The 23365-nt window shown below is 50.7% G+C and overlaps 1 protein-coding gene across 1 annotated transcript in view; it reads left to right on the forward strand.

The window, feature by feature from the left end:
- Nucleotides 1-2617: 2617 nt before the first annotated feature.
- The window catches only part of MECP2 (methyl-CpG binding protein 2), a 278116-nt gene continuing 257368 nt past the window's right edge, over nt 2618-23365 (forward strand). The window contains exon 1 of the mRNA XM_086940251.1: nt 2618-2668. Within this exon, the coding sequence (XP_086796377.1) occupies nt 2637-2668 (32 nt within the window). The 5' untranslated portion in view covers nt 2618-2636. The remainder of the gene's footprint in view (nt 2669-23365) is intronic.

The raw sequence follows: 23365 nt of genomic DNA on the forward strand, positions 1-23365 counted from the left end.
CCAGCGTAGTCGCCTTGTCGCAGCACGCCCCTTTTCGTAGAGAACTGGGATGGCCCCAATGATGAAGCATGTCACCGTGGGGCAACCCCGGTGAGTGAGGGGACTCTAGAAAGAAATTTTTCTTTCTTACATATTTTTGGTACACACTGACTTAGTAAGCAGTAACCACACAATACCTACCAGGTCTCTGGACCCTTCACATAGGGTTCCTGTATTTCATACCATGTCATGTGTCCCCAGTGTCTAAAAATGTATTACACCAGGATATGTTTTTCATATTTCGGTGGGACCCAACTACTTGGGTTGGTAGTCGGCGTCCACACTGTGAAAAGTAGGCAGACGATATATACCCGCGTGTACGTGTACTCTCGACTTTTACTCTGGTATTTGATGATTTTATACCTGATGAGAAGTGATCTTATTACATTTATTGCTTTGTGGGTTATATAAAGCATCTTGAAGGTAGCCAATATAGGGCCCTTAAGGCAGGAGAGATATGGGCTTGTGGCTAAACATGTAAGAGTAGTATGGCAGCAGAGTTCTGAATTCATTGTAGTATTTTCGTAGTTGATAAAGACGATCTGTGGTAGAGGCATCCGGAAATCGAGACGGAGACCAGTGTCTTTTTTCCTCCACTATACGGACCTCAGCAGCATGGCGCACCCGCCCTCTTGTGCCCTGCTAGATCATAAATGGACATGTTTGCCACATACCCAGGGTAAGATCCATCCCCACTTAATGTGATCTTATCTGCCCACTGTTGCCTTCCGTCGCCATCCTACGCTTCATCCCCTCCAGCTTCTGATGATTGTTACGCAGTACATCGCACCCGCCTACTCGTACCCCTCAAGACACTGGATGGTCAAGATCGCCGTGCGCCTAGGCCACTGATGTTCTCCTGCAGTCTAGTGCACCCGCCCATGCTGTCTACACAGACACTGGACTCATAACTACGCCTTCCCCCCGAGGGTAAGATCTGTCCTCTTATGTGTGTGCGGTCTCCATGCAGTCATTCCTCATCAACTCACCTTACTTTTCCCTCCTTCTGTAGCGGCTCATACTTTCCTGTTTCCGCCACCTTTCTACACGTTGCACCAGAGACTTGTACACTTTTCTCAAGAGATCCCAGTGCACTTCACTACTTGCGTGACCACTTGGTCCTCCTCGATCCCTCGGCCGGGTTGGATTTACACCGGTCACGTGGGACTTTCTTCTCTCTAAACAACGCCATACAGCCCTGAAGAGTCACAGGATAACCCCCTCTTGTGACGAAACACGTGTCAGCTTGTTGTTTTTTCTTTTGCTGTTGCATCATTAAATAACTTTGAGCAATATACTGGTGTCGGCCGCAGCAATTTGATCCATACGAGATATTTATACCATTGTTTTATCCTCACTACGTGTGCCCGGGACTGTATTCTTAGTACAAAAGAGATCATAGCCTGGGCGTTGTGTGGAAATCCCAGGTGGGTGATGTTGCATTGCAGAGTTTTCATAGTAATGAAGCTTGATCTTGCTCATTTCTCCATTTAGGCATTTATTCAATATTGTTAATATTGTTTTGAGTGTTTTAAAATATCCTCTGCTCCAGTGCAAAGCTAAATCTCCCTTACAGCTGTTCCTAGATATGGGCAAGTATTATTATGTTGCGTATTACCAAAGGTGTCATTTGTGTTTAAAGCCACATTTCACCAATGTGGGTGCATATATGATATAATTTCCCGTATCGTCAAACTAAGACAAACCTCCTGTAGTTGATACTGGTTCTCAAACCTAGAAAATCCCCCTTTTGTCACAGTCAAAAAATGAGGCTTGTTTGTGTCAAACTTTAGTTTTGTACTTTTGACAGCCTACACTAAACAGAAACAGCTGACATCCTAAGAGCTCATACATATTCCCCGCCCCCTCCAATAAGCATCCAACGGCGCCTTGACGGGCAGTTTAAGGTCCCAATCAGACCGCAGCATGCCCATGCCAGCTGAAAATAACGTTGCTATTATGACCAAGAGCCCGCCCAGCTTCGGATTGGACGCACTAGAACCTGCGCAGTGTGACGGAGCATATTCTAATTGTAAGAATGTCTCAATGAGTCCAATCAGACGCCAGTCTGCCAAACGTGCGAGCCGCGAGAAGCCAACAGCTGGCGGAGACAAAAACAGGGCGGAGCGAGAGCAATAAAAACGCAAGCAAGCCCCGCCCCAACTGCATGGTCAGTTGAAGCAACCACTAGCTCGAGACCACCTCAGACCGTTCTAACGGTTTAACGTGCTCGCTGATCACATTAGCGCCCCGCCTCCTCCCGGGCCCCAGCCCGCTCGGAAGTCTATCCCTGGTTCTGAAGAGTTAGACTCCTCTGGTGACGTCGCCTGTGGCCACGCGAGTGCCCCCGCTCCTCTCGCCCTCCTGTCAGTCAGCGTCCGGGCACGTGACGCCCTGGCCGAGCGTCTCGCGCGCCCCTTGGCTGCCGTGCCGTTAGGCGGTGCCTTGGCATAGTCCGCGCGCGCGCGCGAGCGAGTGAGCGAGCGCGAGCCTCCGCGGTTCCCTCCCCTTCGCCGCTGCGGTCGCGCGCCGCCCCCTCTCCCGCCCGCCCCTGCCGCTCTCCTCCTCCCTCAGTTCCTGTGGTAGCCGTTTTGAAAATGGCCGCCGCGCCGAACGGAGAAGAGCGACTGTGAGTGGGGGACCAAAAATAAAAACATTTTTTTTTTAATTTTCAATTTTTTTTCGCTTGGCAGCCTGCTTGCGGCCCGCTTCGCGCACTGAGGAGAACCTGTACTAAATTTTAAAAAAATGCGAACTATAATCGGGTGGAGATGTAAGCATTAAATAAGGGGGATGGGGGTTGAATGTCGGGGGTCTGGGCTGTTTTACCGCCCCCAGCGGCGCATGGGGGGGCCGGGGTATTTCCTCAGTGCGTCATGCGGACACCCACCCACCCACCTCCCCGAGCGGCGCGGGGAGCCGCCGGCGGCCTCTGCAGCCCACACGCACTTGTTATTGCCGGGCCGCCCGCGGCGCCTGCTGGCTCCACATCACCATGTAAGGGGAGGGCGTAGGCTTCACGTCAGCCCGCAGCCTTGTATTTATGTCTTTTTAATCACAAATGTGTCCAAATCATGTGTGTGTGAACGGGTGCCTCAGCACAGAGGCGCATCTGTCAGAGCTGCTGTCATGTGGACACTTTTAGGGTCTTCACGCTTCTTCTGTTATCCAAGGTCAAGCTTATCTTGCCATCCAGTTTGTAAATTTTAACAATGAAAGTAAGTGTGCGCCCTTTACAGAATAGTTTTTAGGATGTGCTTTGTGAAAGTGCCTGTCCCTTGACTGGTTTTGCTTATTTTTCTGCAATTTGTGACGCGTCTTTACAGTCCCGAAATTGTAAACTCCGTTTCACTCAATATTTCTAGACTTTAAAACCCTCAGTGGTAACACAGGCAACTTGTCAGAGCCTTTCAGTTCTTCCCTCCAGCTGATCGATCACGCTTCGCTTCGCAGGCGATGCAGAACACCCCAGAACTTTTCCTCTTGTCACTTGCTTCAACAGTCCCACAAAAGTGTTTCTAAATATCAGTCCGCTCCCCTGATCGTTTCTGTTTCAGTCCTTACTGTGCTGCTATATATCATTCCCTTCAACATCTGTGCACATCTGTTCCCTCCACTGCAGGATGTTGGCTTCCCACGCTTTCAATCCTTCACATCGCTCTGTTTTCTGATTATGACTGTGCTCAGTGTCTGCATATCTTCACAATTTCTACACGTTTTCACGAGCCCAAAATTTCAAATCTTTGGCCCAGAATTGCCACTCACCTGACGCTTTCCGCATTTTCATGCGTCAAGAACGTAAACATTTTATTAAAGTCATTCGTTTTAAGTTATTCACCAAATCGACCATTGTTAAGTAAACCCTTCACTGTCCTATAAATTGTGAAGATAAGGTATTCGGAGACCATGAACACTTACTTTTTTAATCCAGTTGTGTCAAGATATGGGAAATGTATTCTTTAGAAAGGCGAGAGCCTGGTAGATCTGTTGGTAACTATGGACGTTTTTATTGAAAAATGTGCAGCAATTGCATTTCTCACACCACATGTGAAAGTGTGTTATTATTGTGTCCGCCTAAGAATCACACTATAAGGTTTGCAAACCAAAAAATACTTCCTCGGGAAAATCTAGCCTGCTAGTCTCCGGCCGAGCCAGCTCTCGAAACAGTTTTTGAAGTGCAGGTAAAGGCAACTGGAAACCTTTCCAGGAGGGCGGATGAGATGCCATGTGTGTTTCAAACCTATGTCGGAAGCCAATTCAATTGGTTGCCATACACTTGCTTTGTAAATGCACAGGGACTCGCCGCCTCGCCTTAAGGTTACATTGCAAATGCCTGCATTGCAAGAAATGTGTCTGACTCACTGCAATGATAGTAAAGAGTAGGAGAGCGAGTAAAGGTTGGAGGAATTCACGTTCTGTTTTCTTCAAGATGAGAACTTTAAAAGGCAAGTGTTACTGTGATCCAGTGTAATGGGATTCATTGAAGTGATGGCATCTTCTTCCTAATGGTGATGAAAGAGACACTTAAGGTGGAGATGCCACTTAGGGAAGAAAATGACAACTTCAATTTTTCTTTTACCGTAGCCGTTTTGTGCTGATGTAAAATGTCTGCCACAATTGAGTCATTAAACGTAGTCGCTCAGTGCACTCGTCGAAGTCAGTGTTTTCCAACCTGAATTGCTACTCGCCTTTTTGGTAGGTAGTGAAAGTACAAGAAATATATAAAGATGCCTTTAAACTCTGTATTTAATTCGTTAAATTTTCTGCGCTTCAAAGATCGGTCAAATGTCAGGATATGTCATCTGATAAATTGCTGATCTCACACATTGGTGTTTATAAACTCTAACTTTGCAATATGAGAGAAAAAAGTAAGGTAAATTATGTGACGATCTTGCTGAAGTATAGAGAATGTGAACAGAAAGGCTGTATGTTTATTGTAGTGCAACAACATTTAAACACCTGTAAATGAACTGTTCGCGATCAGAATCAAGCATGTTTTTTTATAGTTCTGCAGTGTGATGGTCGCAAAGATTTTAATCGAAGCAAAGCAAAGCAAGACACTTTACTTGGTGATGCACTGATGATAAAAATCCAATGAAACCCAATTTCCACACATTAGCATGTGTGTGCAATGTAGTTTAATCAGTCTACAAATTTAGTGGCTAATTCAATAGAAAATGTTTGGTCTGAAAATGACGTTGTGCTGCCGCTCAATGCTTTAGTTACATTAAAAATATTGCCTGCGTCATGGCCATTAAAGATAGGTGGATCACAAAAGTTTGTCGTTCTAAAAAGTGGGTTGTGGTTCTAAAGTTTGTAAGGCACTGGTCTGAACGCATCCTCATATACGGCTAGTGACTTTGTTGTTGGACTCTCACTATTGTTTGGGAAACTTGAAAATGGTATTAAAAATAAATATGGATCAAGAAAATGTAATTTGAAGGCTCTATACTAAGAAATGTATTAATTACATTAAGTTGCAATGTGTAATTCAATGTTACCACAGTACAATATAATTTGAGAAATCTGTTTATTACCTTGCAAGTTCCATGCTCTGTCACTTTTCTGAAGAGAATAGTGGTCCTTGCTTAAGATATTTTGTACATCGCAGGTTCCAGCCTTTGTGTACTTAAGTTTCTGTAAAGCACTCCAGCCACAGTGCTGTTTGCAACCTTCGGTGCTTGGAGGAGTTAGAAGTTGTTGCCTCAGATAAGTCGTAGGGGCGGGAGCATACATTGAAAGTCATCAGTAATTTCAACAGGGCAGTGTCTTGGAATGCCTAACGTGGCGAGGTGTAAGGCTTTATGGTTAAGATCTGTGCATTATAATAGGAAAGTCTTTGATGTCTGGCTAGCAATGTAAGTGAATACACATGAATATGAAGTGTGGCAGAATTCTGTGAAGTCCAGTGCTTGTGTTATGATTTCAGATACACAATTTAGTTAATAGCTTCTACATAGGAACAACAGCATAGGATAAATCATATAGGCTTCTCTTTCAGAGAAAGCAATTTTTTACCATTGTTGAGGCAGGAAGGGGCCTTAGGGTCCCTCACAATTTGCCTGTTGTGCAGTGCTTTCCAAATTTGTTAGAACCACAGCCCAGTTTTAAAACAACAAACACGTGATCCACCTACCTTAATGGACATGAGGCAGGTGGTTTTTGAATGTAACTACAGCATCATGTGGTAGCACATTGTCATTTGGAGACCGCACATTTTCAATTGAAATGGCTACTAAATTTGCTCAGACATACAGTTTACTTATAAAACACCAATGTTAATGTGTGAAAATCGGGTTTCTGTGAATATGTATCATTTGTGCATCGACAAGTGTCTTGATTTGTTTTGATGCCGTTAAAATCTCGGTTTACAGAACTCTTCAAAATTACAAAAAAAAGTGCTACGTTTTTGGTTTCCTAACTGCTGGATGCATACAGTTTATTCACAGATATTTACATTTTGTTATATATTGCAGAAAATGGCATCCTCCATTGTCACACAATTCACTTTGAAAACTCCATTCACTTTGCGGTCTAAGAAATAAAAGTAAACACCGGTCCCCATGTCAAAAGAATAAAGAATCCTGACATTTGACCCCTGTCTTAAAAATCACCACAGATGTGACAAGTTAAACACCGCATTTAAAGGAATTTTTTATTGCTTTGACTATTGCGATTCACCAAAAATCAGGTCATGACCCTAAGTTTGGTAAACTGCTGTAGTGAGTTATGGCCTCTCCGCACACTCAACAATGGAATTCCAGAGCGTACCACCCCCTCATATGTCTGTGCACCTTTAGAATCGAGTGTTTGCTACACTGTTGTATCAGTATTGCCAAATGCAGGTAGATGGACTGTGTGTGCACATATACACTTTGAGTTAGATAGAGATGGCATGTACTGGTATTTTTTTTGTTTCAATACGTACTTTGCAATTAATTTTGTAATTATTTATTGTATCCCATAACTCTTTAAGTCTCATTTTAAGGTTTACAGCCACATGTTCTCCCTCCTTCTCTTTTTCTAATTGTGGGTGCAGGTGTTATCTATAGCCACCTGGATTTCAGGGCCAGTTGAAGCGCATATCACACAATGTTCCTTAGATTTTTCTTTTGCACAGGTCCCACATCAAAATCTGCAGTTGATATCCTTTTCCTTTGCATGTGTGATGCAGTGAGCCAGTGGAACTGTTGCAATGTCGAGGTAAATATGATGGGTGCCAGGCACTTTTGGCACTGCTCAAGCTGCAGTGATTCATTCAAGTCTACCAAGCACCATCTTTGGGAAAATAGGAAAGAATAGTTTTAAGTAATGTTTTTGGTGTCCGTGATGTGTTTGCTATTAATAATCTTTTTTCTCCAGTGGTACCTTGATTTTTCTCAGAAGTATCAAGTAATTCCAGTTTTTATGGTCTGGATTGAAAGAAGAGCTTTTGCAAGGCAATTATGTGAGAATCACCAGGAGAGGGGCTTTGGCTCTGCTCACATTTGGGAGCCAGAAGTGCGTTTTGATTGGGCAGAAGTTGTGTGCTACCACAAACAAGTGCTTGCTCTCCACACATCTGTGATTATTTTGTTTATATATCCCGCTGCCTGAGCTTGAATTTGCAGGGGCTCACGTTACAATGTTACTATTAAAGTGTCATGGATAACTAGATCATTTACCGTGTTTTTCTCTGGCAGCAGCACAGTTGGGCGGAGCGGTCATTAATGTACTTGGATATTTGGTCTGACTTGGCAGTGAAACTTTCACCTGAATTTTTAACCTACACCAATATTATTCTCTAGTGCTTTGCTTCCACACAAATACATAGCCATTCCCACGCTATGTACTTGTAATGCTTTACATTACTATACACCATTCGTTTCCAGCCAGACTTAATGGCATTTCCAATGCTTGTTAGTTTTTGTATCAATATTAATTTCCGTTTATTTGTGCTGTTCTGTTTTTTTCCCCCGTTTTTTTTAACCCAATGCAAAACCGTGATGTTAATTTTAGCTAGGAATTGTCAAGTTTCATCTGGTGACTGATTGTGGCTATTACTATCTTTGGCAAAACAAGTGTCCGTGCATGAGCCTTCTTACGATAACAAGACTGTCACTAATGCGCACATATGTCATTTGTAAAGCACATGGCTATCTAACCTGTGTCTGTGGTTCTAGTTGTAATAGTGACCGGGGAGACTTTATTATTGACCCTGCCTTTCAACTGAGGAAGGAAGCAAGCTGTATGAAACGCACAATTATTGATTTAGGTCGCAGGAGCCCGCGGAGACTCAGCGTGCAGGATCCTAGGGGAACCCTCCATTAAGGATGTTATTGGAAGCGTGTCTCTACAATACTTGAAGGGCTTCTATCCTTGTGCTTATATGTGTACTCTGCATACAAACATAACTGGCGGTGTACGCGCGTCTCCCTTTCAGTTACATGCCAAGGTTTAAAATAAAAGAAGACATTTTAGTAGGGTATACGTGGATTATCATCGATTCGGTCTCGGCCTCTCAACAAACATTAACATTATGAAAGCTACAGAAAGACAACCCAGTAATAGGAAGACAACCCAGTAATAGGTGTATACATTCGACCCAAAGACAGAAACGTTGCAAACGACTAGTGATTTTGCTTCCTGCAGCTTTCCGCACGCTTGTCTGCTACAGAGTATTTTAAAACAAAGTGCCCCTCTGATTCCCTCGTCTTTGATGGTGGTCTTTCCATGCAGAGGAGAGTGCTGAGCGACTTGGATCATGCTTAGCAGATCCCTATTCGTTCTTATTGCTGTTCCTTGAAAGTCTCCTGTGATAAACCTACATTAGTGTGTGAGCAAGATGAATGTTATGACATCTCATCGGGGACAGTTGTTGAAGGATTGTCCTCTTTAGTCACATCATGTACCTCCAACCATAGACGTCGGAGACCTTCGTTCAGGTCTTGGTCTTCCTGTGAGCATATTTTGACCAGTGAGTTATTGCACAGCACTGTACTTTCACCTTTTGACTGCTCTTTATGCTTTCCTCTTTGTCACATCATCTCTCCCCATTCTTTTTTCTGCATCACGACAAACCTATATGAAGAATTCACCTCCTTTATAATTAGTTAACATATGATGATAGCATATCCTAGCATTTTATGAAGTTCTGCAAAGTGTGTGTTGATACTGTATGGTACATGTGAGGAATGTGCATTGTGCACCTGTGTGAGCAATGGGCATTGTGCACCTGGTAATAAAAATTCTTCCTTGCACACAATCTGGCTTTGAGGAGTCTGAGCTTACTTTTAGGTTGGTATTTTCATTTGGAAAAATTGTTTACAAGGTAAGACAGCTGTCGGTGCTGGGAGCTGTCTCATTTCTGGTCTCTGTCCTTGTAAATCTCTGCCCAGTGAGGATGGTTGCAATGTGTAGTCTGCACTTTACTGTTCATTCGTTTGTTGCCAACTTTTGGGTGTTGACCATTCCATCCTACTTCCCTATCTTGTGGTTCAGCTACCAAGCATGACTCTGTGCTGCATCTAGTCCTCTTTAGGTTGTGCTGCTGTGCAACATCAATAAAACATTGACAACGGAAAATAGTTTTGCATTGGCAACACCTATTGGCTTTAACAATACTTGTTTGGCCAGCTGCCCTTAAAGAGAGCAGCTAGTTCTTCTGTATGTGGCCTCCAACAAGGCTCTGGTCTTTCACTCTTCAAGCTGTCTGCCCACTCTCATGAGATTTGCCCTCAATCACACTACTCTCTGCTTGACTTCTATACAGATAAAAACTTAGTTCCCCTCTTTGAGTCCTAGTTCAGACTACTCTTATGCATGATCTTCACCATGTTTCTTAGAAGCAAATTGCAGTATAACCTTTCATACACATGCATGCCCAGTGTTCGTCATCTTTTACGCTCAAAGCAGTGCTATAAGGTTAGACTTAATATTATGCACTCCTTTGAGGGTAAAGCTTTGTTCTGGATTCCTTCTTGAAACAGATGACCGTGCTCAGGAAAATATTGTAGAATTTTTAGAAAGTATAATTCTTCTTGCCAGGTGGAGTTTGCATAGGTGGAAGAAAACAATGCAAGTCTGAAGTCTTTTTTTGTTTTGGTATCATAAAATATGTAATCTTTTTCTCATAAGTAGATTTGGAAATCAAATTTAAGAGGTAAGCTTTCGTTGCCCTACTTGGTCATGTGGCCTGTGCTTTTGTACCAAGACATCTACCGTTGATCTCGGGCACACCATTTTAACCAATGTGCATTTTCTAAGAACCCTGATGGCATGGTGCGAAATGCTTTATTTTTGCAGGTTTTTCTTGTTTCTTTTTCTGCAGGCTATGACTGAAATACACATTTGCCTTGAACAGAGGCCTATCTGAAAGAGACGCGTTAGTGATAGATTCCTTACCTTAGAATATCCCCAGGCGTCAGACTGGATCAGGAAAATTTTGCTTAGCAGTACCCCTGCGCATCAGTAGGTGGCGTCCTGTGGCTCCGCGTCCGTCACTGGCGTCGTCGGTGCTAAGATGATGTCACGGAGAGTGCTTGGGTGCCACCCATGCGCGCTGACGCCAGTTCTTTCTTTTTCCGCGCCAGCAAGTGCAGATCCGGATTGAGCATGTACAATAGTCACTTTTTGACTACTCTTTTGAGACTTTTGTCTCCCCCCCCCCTTTTTTCTTCTGGTGCATGTAGGGATGCCCGGCTTTAAGTCTTGTAGGACATGCCGCTGTAATATGTCAATAGTGGACCCCTACGATGTGTGCCACTACTGCCTGGAGACAGATCACGACTCCCGGGACTGTCGAGCCATGGCCCTGAAAGCCTTGCGGGAGCATTGCTGGAAGTTCGGCATTCGTCACACCGCCGGTCTGGGTCAAGAAGCCGTTCCCGCGACAGCTCGCGGGACCAGAGCCGTCGCTCCTCGGGCTCCAAGTCTTCACCTTCGGTTTCCCGTAAGCGACGCCTTATAAAGAAGTCTGGACTTGCTCCACAACGGTCGCTCCCCTGACCCTCTGCCTGCCCTAGCGACGCTTGCTGACCACACCGCCTGCCCTGATTGAACTCCTGGACACCCGGACACCGGCTACATCGGAGAGCGCTTCGACCACTCCCAAGCGCGTGGTATCGTTCATATTGCTATCACTGCTGCTCATTGGCCCTGCATAGCGGTGACTTATTTACAGGCTGATTTGTTTGTTGTGTGGAACTGTACCTTTGCTCTCCCTCCGGCTGTGCCCCTGCTTCGTGCACGCGACCATAACGCCATTTTGTTGTTGTGTTTACCTGCGGCCCCTGTCTCCTCCCCGCTCCCGCCTCCCGGCAGCCCCTCCCACACACTGGTTTAACTATCTAGCCCCGTCCTCCGTCCCACCGTGACCGTCTGGACTTGCTCCACAACGGTCGCTCCCCTGACCCTCTGCCTGCCCTAGCGACGCTTGCTGACCACACCGCCTGCCCTGATTGAACTCCTGGACACCCGGACACCGGCTACATCGGAGAGCGCTTCGACCACTCCCAAGCGCGTGGTATTGTTCATATTGCTATCACTGCTGCTCATTGGCCCTGCATAGCGGTGACTTATTTACAGGCTGATTTGTTTGTTGTGTGGAACTGTACCTTTGCTCTCCCTCCGGCTGTGCCCCTGCTTCGTGCACGCGACCAAAACGCCATTTTGTTGTTGTGTTTACCTGCGGCCCCTGTCTCCTCCCCGCTCCCGCCTCCCGGCAGCCCCTCCCACGCTCCGCCCCCTCCACCATCCATTTATGGCCAATGCCTCCACGCGCAGCGTCCACGCGCTTCGGACACGCCGAAGGTGCGCCAAAGGTAAGCCCGTCTACGCCCGTCCGCGCCTGGACCGCGCCCAGCGCCAGACCCCCTGCCCCTCGCGCTGCCCAGCCCCCCCGCGTTACCTACGATGCCGCCACCCTTCTAGCCCTTAACCCCGGTCGCGCTCCCAACTGCGTCCAAGCCGCTCCTGGACGCACCCATGGACCGTTCTCCTGCTTCTCCTGCAAATTTAGCGGCACTGACAACATCTCAGCTCCGACCGCACCACGGATCCCCGACCGCAACCACCTACAATGCATCCTTCTCAACACCCGCTCGGTCCACAGGCACGCCATTGACCTTTGGAACCTACTAGACACCATCTCGCCTGACGTCGCCTTCCTTACGGAAACATGGATGAACGCTTCCTCCGCTCCTGACATCGCCATCGCTATCCCTGAGGACTATAAGATCACACGCAAGGATCGCACCGACCATACAGGAGGTGGAATCGCTATCGTCCATAAGAAAACAATCCGCATTTCAACCAGCTCTGATGCCAACCTCGCCAACTCTGAACACCTTCACTTCCAGATCCACATCGACCCCAAGACCACACTCAGAGGCACCCTCCTCTACAGACCACCAGGACCCCGTGCAAAATTTAGTGAAGACATCACGGACTTCATCACTCCACACGCGCTCCCCTCCAAAGACTACATCCTTCTGGGAGACCTCAACTTCCACCTTGAAAAGAGCAACGACCGCAACACCGCCACCCTCTTAGACAACCTCGCCAACCTCGGACTTAAACAACTGGTCACTTCCCCCACCCACATCGCAGGTCACACTCTCGACCCCATCTTCACCTCCAGCAACCATGTCTCCTTCAGCCACACTACAGATCTCCTCTGGACTGACCACAGCTGCGTTCACTTCACATACAACAAGCCGAAACCCATCATCCACCTCCAACCAACTCTACAAAGAAACTGGAACAAAATCACCACAGAGCAGATCTCCACATCACTCCTTCAAACCTCCCCAGCCCTCTCTTCTAACGCCAACGAAGCCGCCTCCAACCTCACCCTTTGGTTATCCAACACCGCCGACACCTTAGCACCACTGAAAAAACGTCAACACAAACTTGGCATCAAGAAGGCCTCATGGTTCAACGACGACCTCAAAAAATCCAAGAAACTGTGCCGCTCCCTTGAAAAGGCCTGGAAAAAAGACCCATCCACCAGTAACAAGGACGCCTTCAAAAGCGCCATCCGTACTCACCACCAACTGATCCGAAAAGCCAAGAAAACAGCATTCAAAGATCGACTTGACAACAGCGCCCACAACAGCAAGGAACTTTTCAACATCGTCAAGGAATTTTCCAACCCCTCGACCAACTCCAACGACATCACCCCCTCTCAAACCCTCTGCGATTCCCTAGCCTCTTTTTTCCACAACAAGATTGCTGACATCCACAACAGCTTTGACAACCAACCCGGAAGCCAACCCACCCTACCATCAGCTGACCATCTTCCCCCCGTTAACACCCTCAACGCCTGGAACCCAATCTCCACTGAGGACACCATCCGCCTGATGAATTCCATCCACTCTGGATCCCCCACAGACCCATGCCCCCACCACATCTTCAACAAAGCAGACTCCATCATAGCTCCGCACCTCCGAGACGTCATCAACTGCTCCTTCAACTCCGCCACCTTCCCAGAAGATTGGAAACACGATGAACTCACCGCCCTTCTGAAAAAACCAACAGCAGACCCCACCGAACTGAAAAACTACCGCCCCATCTCGCTTCTCCCATTCCCGGCCAAAGTCATCGAGAAAGCTGTCAACAACCAGCTCGCCGCCTTCCTCGAAGCCAACAAATCCCTCAACTCCTCACAGTCCGGCTTCCGAGCCAAACACAGCACTGAGACCGCCCTCATCGCAGCAACAGACGACATTCGAACTCTACTGGACAATGGAGACACAGTCGCCCTCATCCTCCTCGACCTCTCCGCAGCCTTCGACACAGTCTGCCACAGCACCCTTTTACAACGCCTCAGAAACATCGGAATCCAAGGAAAAGCACTGGAATGGATAACCTCGTTCCTCACCGGAAGAACCCAGAGAGTCCGCCTCCCACCATTCAAGTCCGAGGCCTCTGAAATCATCTGCGGCGTACCACAAGGATCCTCACTCAGCCCCACCCTCTTCAACGTATACATGAGCCCCCTCGCGGCCATCGCCCGCCAACACAACCTCAACATCATCTTCTACGCGGATGACACTCAACTGATCCTATCTCTCACCAAGGACCCCAGCACCGCTAAAACTAACCTACACGAAGGAATGAAAGAAGTCGCCGAATGGATGAAACAAAGCCGTCTGAAACTGAACTCAGATAAAACAGAAGTCCTCATCTTAGGTAAATCCCCCTCTGCATGGGACGACTCCTGGTGGCCGGAAGCCCTCGGAAATGCACCCATCCCGACAGACCACGCACGGAACCTTGGCGTCATCCTGGATTCTTCACTCTCAATGAACAGACAAGTCAGCGCCGTATCCTCTTCCTGCTTTAACATTCTTCGCATGCTCAGAAAAACATTTCGCTGGATCCCCTCCGAAACAAGGAAAACAGTCACCCACGCTCTAGTCACGAGCCGACTGGACTACGGAAACACCCTCTACGCAGGTACCACCGCTAAACTCCAGAAGAAACTACAACGAATCCAAAACGCCTCAGCCAGGCTCATATTAGACATCCCACGCAACGAACACATCTCTGGTCACCTTAAAGACCTCCACTGGCTACCCGTCAATAAGAGGATCACTTTCCGACTGCTTACCCACGCACACAAATCACTCTACGACATCGGACCAGATTGCCTCAACTCTCGACTTTCCTTCTACTCCCCCTCCCGCCAACTTCGCTCTTCCAGCCAAGCCTTCGCCACTGTACCTCGCATCAACAAGACCACCATGGGAGGCAGATCCTTCTCATACCTGGCTGCCAAAACATGGAACTCACTCCCCGCTTACCTTCGCCTCACCCAGAATCACCTTGCGTTCAGAAAGCAGCTTAAAACGTGGATATTTGACAAATAATCCACCTCCCCTTCCTAAGCGCCTTGAAACTCTCTGGGTATGTAGTGCGCTATATAAATGGTATGACTTGACTTGACTATTCGCGCTCCGACGTCCCCCCGTCGCTCCTCGGAAGGGGACAGGGGCGGATGCGGCTACTCTGGAGCCTGGGAGTCCCGCAGCCTACCCGCCATACCCGGGTCCATCGGCGACTCCCGAACTGGTGCAAGAGTTTGTTGCTGCAATTGACCGCCTTTTTAGGCCCGGGCTCCTGCCGGCGCGCCTTCGGGCCCCGCGGTCCCCTGTCCAGATCCTGTTGGCCCAGTGGCTCTGGCACCGGCGACACAGGGTCCTGCGCGGCTTGATCTGGCCCTGGTGCCCCGAGGTGCAGTGCTGCCGGCTCTGGCCCAGGTGCCGCCCTAAGCTCCACCCCCGGCGCCGCACTGGGTGCCGTTTATCCCACCCCTGCCCTGGTTTCAGGACCATTTTGTTCCGGTCTGGGATCCGCAGTGGAAAGCGGCTCCGGCCTGCCTCTGGCCGGCGCCGCTCCTGACGCCGATAGTCCCGTCTCCGGCTCTGCCGACGCGGACGGGGACCATGACCCCTCTTGTCCGGCAATGTGATTCCGAGCAAGATTGGGTGGTCGACCTGGAAGACGCGGGCGAACTCGATGTTTCTTCTGACCAGGGGTTTGCCTCTCCTCCGCCTACTATGGAGGAGGGTGCTTCTTACACCGTGGTGCTCCGTCGTGCTGCGGAGGCTCTCGATCTCCCTCCAGTGGGCCTGAAAACTAACCTCCTTACGGAAGTGCTCCAGGCGGCATCTACATCATCGGAGCTGCTGCTTCCTTTCAATGAGGCCCTTACCGAAGTAATTTGGTTGCGGCCGGCCACTGGGGTGCCAGTGGATAAAAACATAGGCGCCTGGTGATCCCGCCTTCCTGACCACTCACCCTATGCCTGAGAGCCTGGTCATTCAGGCCTTGACGTCGCAGAGTGCCTTTCCCACAGCTCTGCCGGATAAGGACTCTAAAAGGCTGGAACAATTTGGTAAGAGGTTGTTCTCCTCGGCCAGCTTAGGGCTGCGGTCGGTTAACACCGCCTGCTTGTTGGGCCGTTACTCCCACACAGTGTGGGATTCCGTTGCCCAGGTCTTGCCTCAGTGTTCAGAGGAGGTCCAGGCTGTCCTTTCTCAAGCGATTGCTGAAGGTAAGGATGCGGCTAAGTTTGCCATCAGGTGTGTTTTGGACACCGCTGATTTGTTGGGCAGGGCAATTTCCACTACTGTGGCACTGCGGCGCTACGCCTGGTTGCGTTCGACTGGGTTCTCACCCGATGTCCAGGGCTCGCTCATGGACATGCCCTTTGATGGCCTCCCGCCTTTTTGGCGATAAGGCCGACAGTACACTAGAGTACTTTAAAGACTCACGGGCCACAGCCAAGTCCTTGGGTCTTTCTATGAAGAACCCTGCCACTCCTGGGTTTCGTTCCTTTCGTGGCCAGGGCAGGGGCACCCAGGCACGCTCCTCCAACAAGCCTGTGCAGAACCAGCCTCAGCACGGCTGCGGCTTCCGCAGGGGCGGGTCTGGGAACCAACGTGCGGGTCAGTTCACCTCTACCCCGCTGTTTCCACCTCCAAGACTTCCTAATCCGAGCTTCAGGGAGCACCCCACGCCGGTGGGTGGCAGTGTCTGCCACCGCCTCCACCACTGGCACGAAATTACATCGGACAAGTGGGTGCTGCAGATAATCTGCCACGGTTACTCACTTCACTTTCCGTCTTCCTGTACGTCGACGACTGGTTGTTGAAGAGGGCTCGCCCCAAGCAGTCGCCACCCACCTTCAGACTACGGCCGACCTCCTGCATTTGCTGGGGTTCTCCATCAACGTACAGAAGCCGCACCTGAGTCCCATTCAGAAGCCCCCCTTCATCGGAGTGGTTCTGGATTCAACGCTGTTTTGGGTTTATCCTCCCGAGCAGCGAGTCCGGGATATTCAGGCTATGATTCCAGCCTTTCAGCTTCTATCCCGGGTTTCGGTCAGAATGACCTTCCGGCTTCTGGGCTTGATGGCCTTCTGCATCCTGCAGGTGGCAGATGGCATATGCTGGCTCTGCAGTGGGACCTGAAGTTCCAGTGGGTGCAACTTCAGGGCAACCTCTCTGATCATGTTCAGATCTAGGAGGATGCTGCACGACAATTGCAGGGGCGGCTCACAAATCGCGATTGGGTCAGTGGCAGATCCCTCTCCCTTCCCCAACCGGAGCACACGGTGTTGACTGATGCGTCCCTCCTGAGATGGGGAGGCCACTTGGGAGAAGCAGAGATCAGAGGCCTCTGGTCTCCAGCAGAGTCCCGGCTCCATATCAACCTCCTGGAGCTGCGGGTGATCCGACTTGCATTGAAGGCATTCCTTCCCTCTGTCCGGGGAAGTGTAGTGCAGGTGTTCACGGACAACACCACTGCCATGTGGTATTGCAACAAGCAGAGCGGGGTGGGGTCCTGGACCCTTTGTCAAGAGGCTCTACGCCTCTGGACATGGCTGGAACATCAAGGCATCACCTTGGTGGTTCAACACCTGGCAGGATCTCAGAACGCCAGGGCAGGCAAACCCAGTCGCTGGTCCTTGATGGATCACGAATGGCGTCTGCCCTCGGACGTGGCGCAAGGTCTCTTTCTGCAGTGGGGAGAGCCTTGGGTACATCTGTTCGCCACCGAAGAGAACGCGCAATGTCATCAGTTCTTTGCTTTGGAATTTCTAAGGCGGCACTCGCTCGGAGACGCTTTTCGTCGCGAGTGGAGTTGCGGTCTGTTGTACGCTTATACCACTTCTGCCCAAAGTGCGGAAGAAGATCAGGCGCGACCGGGCCCAGGTCATTCTTGTGGCTCCGGACTGGGCTCGAAGAGTATGGTATCCCGAGCTACTCAGTATGAGCATCGATCCCCGATCCGTCTGCCTCTTTGGGAGGATCTTCTGTCGCAGCAGCATGGGATGGTTCTCCACCTGAACCTGTCCAGCTTCCACCTCCATGCGTGGAGATTGAGCTGCGACAGTTGACACCTTTCGATCTTCCTCCGAAAGTCTGTGATATTATTCTGGCAGCCAGGCGACCAGCCACCAAAACGGTATACATTTGCAGGTGGAACAGGTTTTGCAGAGGCCGCCGCTCCAAACCCCCCCCCCCCCCCCCGCCCCGAGGGGGAGGGGGAGGCTCAGGGGCCGGCACCATAACCCACGCCGAGCCCCAGTGGGAGAACCAGTTCTGGGCGCCCAGAAGCAGCAAATGAGGGTCACCACCTCTCGCTTGAGCACCACAGTGGCGCCAGGAAACCCCCGGCCAATGGGGGGGGGGAGGGGGGGGGGGGCTCTGCTGGGTACAAACCCCCCAATGGGGGAGCAGCACCTGGTTGGCGGAAAGAGCGAGGGGGGGGGATATAAGCAACTGCTCCCTCAAATAGCTCCTAACTTCGTGGAGCGGGGGGGGGGGGGGCGCACCTGAATTTTTCTGGAGGACTATACATTTCTTACTACGAGGCGAAGCTCTGCAAAGAGAGACGGAGGAAAAGCCCGAAGTTCTTGCCAGGGAAACCTGAAGAGGCGAAGCCCTGCAAGGCTGGTGGTGGTTTGGGAACACGAGGAAAGCAAGGGAGGTCGCCCGCTCACAGCCCCGCTCGATAATTCTTCGGCTGGAACCCTCAAGATGCTTGCTGCCTTTGCAGGAGGTTTGTGAGCAGGGCCCTCGAGGCGCAGCCTTTGTTGAGGCACAGCGGTCTGTCCGGGTGGGCACCATCTGAGCTGGAGTAAAAACTAACTGGCCGCGCCGAAGTCGGCTTGCGGACGGGGAGAGGACACAACCTTAAGGCTAGAGCTGCCGAGCTCGGGAGCCGGGTGCGATCCTCTATTTCGGCTCAGCATCTGGTGAGTCTGGATACTTAATCACCACGTGCCTACCAAACGGATCTCTGAACCTCGCAGCGAGGCAGGTTGTAGGCAGGTGGTAGGGCACGATAGGAGGTTGCAGGAGTGCCATCCGTGAGCGGCGCAAAAAGTCAGCGTTTTTCCCGCGTCTGCAAACTGGCACAGCGAACCGGTGAGCACAAAAGGTGACCAGCTGCAAGAAACCAAGCCGCCAGGGAAAAGAACTCTGGAACACCCACGCCCACCACCGGAGAAGAAAGCATCCCACTGCCGCCTCACGCCCCCCAGAAGAGCATGCTGAGGTAGGATGGGGCACCACCGGGCGAGGCAAGAGAGCTGAGAGTGCTGCTGCAGCCTGTGGGAGAAATGGTGCCCGATAAAGGAAGAAGAACCAAACCAGGCCTAGGGAACAACGGAGCGACATCGATGGAAGGCCTGAGGCAAAGTGCACGACTCTCCTCTCCACCCAAGGGCAGAGGGAATCCGAATGACCGAGGATAGCAGCGGCAGCAACATAACTGCTGCGTAATTTTGGGAGGCAATTCTTAATAGAAGGGATGCGCGACCACTGTGGGGGAAAGGCTTCCCGCCCCCCTCTGTGATGGTGCAAAAACGATTAGGAACAGTTAACAAAGAGGAGGGCACCGCCATATAGTGCTGTTTGTTGGCACCGCGAGGCTGGGCGAATCCGGGCTAGTAAACCCCCCCCCCCCCCCCCCCCCAAAAAACCACTCAAGTGCCAGTAATTGGGTAGGTCATATCTGGGGGAGTTTGGGGAACCTCGGTTCCTCGCTAAACATCCTGTGATTCTGGGCATATCACTTAATCTCCCCGTGCCTAACAAAATGAATATGTGTCCTTGTGTAACGTAACTGGTGCTATGTAAAGCGCTCTGATAACCGGTTCAGTTCGGGTCTAGTTCGCGCTATATAAAACTCTGCAAAAGAAAAAAAAATGGCACTCCACAGAAGGCGTAGAGCTGGGGTCCGCTAACGCGCACGAGATGCATTGAAGGCTATCCCACGCCGGGTCCTCCCGCTCCAAAGTCGGACCACCATTTAAACAAGGAGCTGGCGACTGGGTCAGCGCCTCCGGCTCTCAGCTGCCTAGACAGATCGCAGTCATAGACGGGCGGTGCTCGTCCAGTGGAAGGGGTATACCAGGCGGCGGGTCCGGTGGCTTAGGGGGCCAACTCAACTACTGCAGGGGTCTGTACTAGCCCCCAAGGACACAGGTTTAATGCCCGACAAGGCCCCAGCTTTTTCCCCGCACAAAGCCAATAAGAAGAAGTACTGGTTGCAGGTGCAAGTCGGGTACCTCACCAGCATTGTATTTGGCGCTGACAGTAAGTGGCATGCTCGGGACTGGCCAAGCCCGCACGCACGTGCAATCGGGGGTTAAGCGACGGTGCGAGGCAACTCAAGAACTAGCATCATGACGGGGGTTGGAGGGGGAGATGGCCTCAGCACCTCCTCAGATCTACCACCCACCTGACTGGGCACACGGGCTCAGGTTTCAACATGCGCGTACGCGTTTATAGCATAGAAGGGAATGGAGTGGCAACTGTGCCGCGTAGTGTTTTTTAAATCTATGTGATTGAATTGATTACGTGTTCAGCCAATGAAGAAGGGCGAGGCTCACGCACAGTGTTTTAAAAATGTGTGATTGAATTTATTACGTGGGGAAATTATTCCCAGATTTCCGCCTTCTGGCTGCCTCATTAGATGCAAGTTCAGTCATTTGTGCGGACGTCATATCCTCGCCTTCCCCTGTAGAAAACTAGCGCTTAGTCAACATGTGTTGTTTCCGCTCACTTTCAAGGCCCAACAAAGAATATTCACAAAGAGTATCTCCAAACCAGCTAAACTGTTCAACTGGTCTTCATAAGCAGTATTCTTTACTGTGCCCCTTTTGTGTCCCTACGGGCCACCAGGAGATCAAATGACTCTGCTCCTGTTTTTGCAGAGGCCTTCTTCCCCCCCCCCCCCCCCCCCCCCCCCCCCCCGAGGGGGGGGGGGCTCAGGGGCCGGCACCATAACTTGCGCCGTGCCCCACAGTGGAAAACCGGTTTGGGGCGCTGTGAAGCGCCCAGAGGCAACCAGCCGGTCACGCCTCCCGCCAAAAACAGGAGAGTGTCCAGTGGCGCCAAAAGGCGACCAATGGCCCCTCCAATTTCCAAAGAGCGTAGTCCGCGAACACATGGAGGCTTTGACATTACAATACGGCAAGGACAGCACAGCACTGAGAAGTAACTATTAAACGTGGTAATGTGAAAGCCTTAACCATTAGTGAGCTAGGAGGCAAGATGGACGTCAGGTATAACCTGTCCAGGGCCTAGGGTATGATGGACCACCACTATAGTCTACTACAAATGACAACATGTTCGGTATAACTAGCCAAGACACTCAATGCCAAGGCAGTTTGCAGGCAGTAAACTCTTAGTATTTATGCAGCGTAAAAATAATACCTACATAAATGGGTGCTGTTAGCACGGGCGCGTGAGAGAAGGTGGAAGGCTGGTGTATTAAATATAACCCCCCCCAATATCACCTAGAGTGCTGGTGCACTAAATGTGCCCCCATACAGGGGATAGCCAGCAATGATGATGAGGATTGGGGGCACATGCGCACAGGCTGGCAGGGAAGGGACACAAAGCGCTATGGAGCGAGCCGCACAAAGGGGGCATTCACGTCTAAAAAGTCATGGGCACTGGCCCATGTGGTAGCCATAGCCCATTTGACAAAAATCACACAGGGGAAGATCCCACAGCATCCCGCTAACTCAAGGCAGCTCCAAAAGGGTGGAAAAGAGCGGGGGTGGCACAGGTGGGGAGCAGGCGTCCCATTGGTTTTCAGAAGTTAGGCCGGCGGATGGAGGTGTTGGGTACAAAGGTAAATGCAAGCCCCAACGTTGCCAAGCAACACCTTTTACAGCACCCCTTGGCGCTTTCCCCACGAGCGAACTGGTGACACCGAGGAAACGGGGAACAGCAGGCCGGTGCCTACAAGCCACAGACCTCAGACCCAGGGCAGGATCGGAGGAGATAACACATATATTTAAAAAAAGGAAAAGGGAACAAGCAGGAAAAGGCGCAGTGATACAACTGCATTACATCAGAAGGAATAAGTACTGCTCGAGTGCTGCTTGTTCAGATACACTGGGGTACGCCTGGCGGGCGAAGGGCCAATTTTGCAAACATCAGGATGGGGGTCAACCTAAGCAATGCGCCATGGGGCAGCGGTGATGCGCCAGACCTTAGCACCAGCCGGGCTGCCATTAGAGGCCACTGCCTCTCCCCCACCCTTTCAGGATCGTGCAGCTGCCCCGGCATCGAAGCACGACATGCCAGAGGAATGAATCCGGGCAGCGGATGCCTACATCCGGGGAGAGAGGAGTTGGCCTAACTGCTAGGGAGCTAGACCTCGAACCCGGGTACATGGGTGCAAGGCTCGGCAATGAAGCGGAACATCCGGCAATTTTGGGCAAATCATTCCACAGCTACTGTAGACCACACCGCCGGCGGTCACGACCATTCACTTTGGGATGCCGCACGGCAGGGTGAGTGGCGAAGCGGGTCACCCTGGGATGCCGCACAGCAGGGTGCCATGGGCAGGGCGTCATGAGACCCCCCCCTCCCCCCCCCCAAGAGAAAGGGGGAATTTTGGAACTTGGGGCGTGTTCAGCGCTGCAACCCCTGCCTGACTGGGCATTTCTTTCCCAACAGTCAAACGCCCACGGCTGGTGTGGGTAATGGGCCGACCCCCTTTGGGTCCAGGATGCCGACATGGTGGCGCTGGCAGGCCACAGGAGGGCAAGCAAGCACAGAGGCGTGCATCCGCTGGCTGGGGCAGCCAGGAGTGAGCTGGAGCCAGCAAGTCCAGTAACATTGGGAGACCTGCTGCCAGATGCAGCATAGCACCTGGACACTTTTAATCATCTCGGGGGGCAATGTCCGGCCCCCTAATGGGGGAGAAAGGCAAAGGGGGCAGGCCTTTCAGGCTGACCTCGCAAAGGCGCCCGCAGGGTAAGGCGGCACAACAATCATATGGTCAGAGACGACCAGCGGGAGATGGCGGAGGGGCGCCGAGTCTTACAGAGCTGGGGACAACGGCAGAAGGAAATCGAACATAGCAGTGCACAAGTTTAGCAGGACCAACGGTACGCAATACATCAGACAGGTGTCTTTGATCTACCTCGGTCGCCCAGAGCTGTTTGGTCACGACAGAGTCCAAGCTGTCATAAGAAAGGTTGAGAGTCAGGTTTGAATAACCTGCGGTGTGCAATGGCTCGTGCAGGCCACAAAAATCACAATAGCTGGGGGGAAGCCGCAGGAAGACGTTAGCCTCCCTGCGGCGTGGCGGAAATTGGTACAATGGTTGGCTAAGGAGACACACCGACAGGGCGGTGTGTAGGAAGTAGGCCACTCATTCTGGGATGCCGCACAGCAGGGTGAGGTGGCCGGGCTAAGGGGGGGAGTAGCAAACGGAGACGGCGCTCGCGGCCCAGACCAGGCCGGACGGCAGGGCACAAAAAGGTAACGAGTTGGGGGCCTAACTCCTTGGAGAAGCTACTCCTCCC

Source organism: Lissotriton vulgaris, chromosome 10, assembly GCF_964263255.1.
Source record: "Lissotriton vulgaris chromosome 10, aLisVul1.2, whole genome shotgun sequence".
In the NCBI taxonomy this organism is placed as follows: Eukaryota; Metazoa; Chordata; class Amphibia; order Caudata; family Salamandridae; genus Lissotriton; species Lissotriton vulgaris.